This window comes from Octopus bimaculoides, chromosome 29, assembly GCF_001194135.2.
Source record: "Octopus bimaculoides isolate UCB-OBI-ISO-001 chromosome 29, ASM119413v2, whole genome shotgun sequence".
NCBI lineage: Eukaryota > Metazoa > Mollusca > Cephalopoda > Octopoda > Octopodidae > Octopus > Octopus bimaculoides.
This window is the reverse complement of record NC_069009.1, coordinates 11401171-11405798: the sequence shown is the minus strand read 5'-3', so window position 1 is coordinate 11405798 and position 4628 is coordinate 11401171. Positions and strand designations below refer to the sequence as shown.

The 4628-nt window shown below is 37.1% G+C and overlaps 1 protein-coding gene across 1 annotated transcript in view; it reads right to left on the bottom strand.

The window, feature by feature from the left end:
* The window catches only part of LOC106868084 (latent-transforming growth factor beta-binding protein 1), a 42084-nt gene that overhangs the window by 864 nt on the left and 36592 nt on the right, over positions 1–4628 (bottom strand). The window contains exons 15-18 of the mRNA XM_052977857.1: positions 4382–4498; positions 4035–4151; positions 2696–2812; positions 1965–2062 (exon numbers count right to left, since the gene is read on the bottom strand). Of these exons, the coding sequence (XP_052833817.1) occupies positions 1965–2062; positions 2696–2812; positions 4035–4151; positions 4382–4498 (449 nt within the window). The remainder of the gene's footprint in view (positions 1–1964; positions 2063–2695; positions 2813–4034; positions 4152–4381; positions 4499–4628) is intronic.

Here is a 4628-nt window from a genome sequence, read left to right as displayed (position 1 = left end):
CAGGTCGTATAAGCAACAAAAGGATGTATTAGTTTAACGCCTCGGAATAGAGAAAGTCTTTAACGTTTCGAGCTACGCTCTTCAAGAGAAAGAATAAGGAGAAAAACAAGTAGAAAAACAAGGAGAAAAAAAATTTAATATCGTGGTCAGCGATCGATCATGGCGACTGCCGGACAGAAAGTTCACACAGAAGAGCTAAGAAAAAGGAGAGATAACAAAAGGGGAAGGAAGCGGTGAGCCCAGGAAAAATATACACGAATGTACGAAGAACCGATCTGTGGAGTACCTAAACAACCAGATAATTTTATAATTACGTTGATGGTATCAAAATGAAAACCCCCCATTTCCATATTCCAGGTATGCCCCTGGGCCGACGGATCCCTTCTATATAATTCGTTCCTCTGTTAAATAGAGACTGCACCTCCTACTGATATATCGGAAGGTGTGCACTTCTCTAGCAGTCTCCACTTGATGCTATGTTGCGCTGTGGTTTCTTTCAATATCCAGACATATCTTGCCGAAGCTGTGGACGTTTTGTTCCTCTTACATATCAAATGTGAACTAAAGAAATTTTAGTAAATATGTCCAAAGCGTGCACGGAGGCGGGTGACTTTTGATGTTGTAGTAACGTTACATTGCAATGGGGACACAGTATTCTTGCATGACCTGAATAGGGCGAAGGATGCACAGAGACTTGTGAGTATAACGGAAGGCTCCTTGAAGATAAAGTCAGCAAAAACAAAAATCAGAAGGAACAATAGTGGGCTTTCTGGTAATGGAGTGCTGGACGGAGCAGACCCTGTTCTAGTATATTGAGGACGATGAGTTTGTGTACTTGTGTGTGTGCGTGTGTGTGTGTGTGTGTGTGTGTGTGTGTGTGTGTGTATGTGTGTGTGTGTGTGTGTGTGTGTGTGTGTGTGTGTGTGTGTGTGTGTGTGTGTGTGTGTGTGTGTGTGTGTGTGTGTGTTACAATATATTGAAATGATTAACTTATCAACGCAATAACGATTCTTATATAATTCAAAGCTCTTTCTTCAACGGCCAGCATAAGATCCGGGAGAATTGATACATATGTGATCACAGCGTCCTCTATATTTACACTCGTTTACATCTATTCTTTTACTCTTTTACTTCTTTCAGTCATTTGACTGTGGCCATGCTGGAGCACTACCTTTAATCGAGAAAATCGACCCCAGGACTTATTCATTGTAAGCCTAGTACTTATTCTATCGGTCTCTTTTTGCCGAACCGCTAAGTTACGGGGACGTAAACACACTAGCATCGGTTGTCAAGCGATGGTGGGGGGACAAACACAGACACACAAACACACATACACGCACATATATATATATATATATATACATAGATACGACGGGCTTCTTTAAGTTTCCTTCTACCAAATCCACTCACAAGGCTTTGGTCGACCCGAGGCTATAGTAGAAGACACTTGCCCAAGGTGCCACGCAGTGAGACTGAACCTGGAACCGTGTGGTTGATAGGCAAGCTACTTACCACACAGAATTCTAAAATTTTAGAATTTTAGAATTTTAAAATTTAATTAATGTTTGTAATATAGACATAAATGCAGCAATTAACTTGATGTATAACATGCCAAAACTCTCACACTAAACTACATACAATAAACGAGTGTAAGTTTATTTTATATGCCGCACTCCACTGCATATAATTGACTGTTATATTCTACTGTTACTGCATATCATGTACATATTGCCTCACTAGGCAACTTACAGTGCCTTCATGTACGGTATAATCAAACTCGTCGTATATTTGAAATAACAGAACCGGGGATTCGCTTAAATCGGCTGAATAACAACATACCTTAGCCCTGCTGGATCGTTACTGACCTTGGGCTAAATAACCAATGAAAACTAGTTGGTTAATGAAAGATGGTTTAAAATGTTTATTTTTGTTATTTTATGTTTAGTTTTTAGAGTTCTACTTACCAAGACATTTGTTATAGCCATATCGGTAACCTCGTCCACATTTACAAAGGTAAGACCCTGGGTAGTTGTAACATGTGGCATGAGTAGGACAAGGACTCCTTAAGCAATAGTGAAAATACAGAACTGATGTTATTTTTGTTATTGTAGTTGTTGCTGTTGTTATTGTTATTATGCACGTGTAACTATACCTTCACACCTACCCCGTTTCTGCGGCTCACACCGAGTCTGCCTATCGTTTTCCCTATTATCACCCAACTATTCTTTCATCATATTCTTCAGTTCACCTATATCCCTTCCCTCATACAGACCCTTACAAACCCTAACTCAATTCATACTATTCTCCTCTCCACATTCACTTCCTTTCACCTCGTACATTGAAAATCCATACGGACATTTCGTCACTGTTATTTTATCTCACTTTCAAATCCCATTCAATCGTTCCCACAATCCATTCGAAAATACGAGTAGCGATATTGCTTCTCTAAGGATATAACATTATTCTGTCCCCTTCTCACAAACTGATACTCCTCATATCATAGCATTGAGCTGCCTCCTTCTTCCTTCTTTTCTACTCTGGCGCCAGTCCAAGTCACGTAAGCTTCAAACTCATTAGTGAGGCTAGCAAAAACACACAGTACATGTTGTGAAATGGTCACTATTAGGCACACACTCAGACACCTAAGCTTGTAATACCGTTGTTGATGTTGTTGTTGTAATTGTCTACTACTTACCTACGCATTTTTCATTGATCTTTTCGAAGCCTTCCATGCAGGTAATATAAAAAGAACCCGGTGTGTTGTAACACTTGTAATGAGGCATTAAGCGTATAGTTGCACACTCATTGATGTCTGTAAAAGAAATATATATGTATTACAATATGACATGAAAATATTATTATTATTATGTTGTTTTTTTTTTCTCTTCTTTCTTCAAACTTTCTTCCATTTCTCGCCGAGTGTTTTCCGTACACCTAGGGCAGAGAAGCTCATTGTATGCATTCCTAGTTTACACACGCAAATTCACAGGTAAAATATGTATTAAAAAAAAATAATAAATAAATAAATTCATGAATGGATGTTATTTTCACAGCGATAATGCTCTTCTCAGTACATGAGTCGTTCCAGTTAACACGATTTTTTGCACTTCCTGTAGGGATGGTAAGCCTGGTATCATTTTCAAATAGGTTTTAGTACCTGTTTTTTTTATCATTCCTAGAGATTCTACAATTACTGGTACGGTAGTCGCCTTGAGGTGCCACATTTTTTCAATTTCTATTAGCAAGTCTTTATATTTACTGATCTTGTCAAATTCTTTCACCGCTATATTATGATCGCAAGGAATACTCATGTCAATTAATAAACCTAAACACTTCTTTGTCTGATGTTTTATAATAATATCCGGTTTATTAGCTTTTATAGTCTTGTCAGTATGTACGGGGAAGTCCTATAGAATCAATACATTTTCTCCCTCAGTCACAGCTTCAGGATGGTGTTTATACCATTTGTCAGCGGTTTTGATTTTATAATGCTGGCATATTGTCCAGGGTAAATACTGGCCGACTCTGTCATGTCTTGCTTTATATTCTGCAGGTGCTAAAACTCTACACCCTGAGATTAGGTGGTTTATACTTTCAATCGCATCGTTACAAAATCGGCATTTTGGGTCAGCTCCATTTTTTATCACATTGGCTTGGTAGTTCCGGGTTAATAAGCTTTGGTCTTGAGCAGCCAATATGAAATCTTCACTCTTTGCTTTTAGCCCTGAGCTTCGTAACCAATGATGTGTGCGTTTCTGGTCGACATCAGCTTGTTTGCTACGATTCACATACTTGCCATGCAGAGGTTTCTGTTCCCATCTGCTAGCTAATTTTGCATGTGCTTTTGTCTTTGCAATTAATTCTATTATTATTATTATTATTATTATTATTATTATTATTACTTACATTTAATCTGCATGTTTTTTACAATCACTCACCGAGACACACCGAGCGTCCTAGAGCGAGTGAAGGAAAAGAGATGTTACAGTAAAACTGAAACCTTGTTGTTGTTGTTATTGCCGTCTAGTACTTACCTATACATTTTTCCTTGATCTTTTGGAAGCCCTCCATGCAGCCAATATAATACGAACCCGGTGTGTTGTAACACATATAAGGAGGCATTAAACGTATACTTGCACACTCATTGATGTCTGAAAATGAAATATATCCGTGTTCTAATATGAATTGAAAATGTTGTTATTATTATCATTATTATTATTGTTATTATTATTATTATTATTATTATTACTGACATTTAATCTGCATGTTTTTTACAATCACTCACCGAGACACACCGAGCGTCCTAGAGCGAGTGAAGGAAAAGAGATGTTATAGTAAAACTGAAACCTTGTTGTTGTTGTTATTGCCGTCTAGTACTTACCTATACATTTTTCCTTGATCTTTTGGAAGCCCTCCATGCAGCCAATATAATACGAACCCGGTGTGTTGTAACACATATAAGGAGGCATTAAACGTATACTTGCACACTCATTGATGTCTGAAAATGAAATATATCCGTGTTCTAATATGAATTGAAAATGTTGTTATTATTATCATTATTATTATTGTTATTATTATTATTATTATTATTATTATTATTATTATTATTATTATTATTATTATTATTA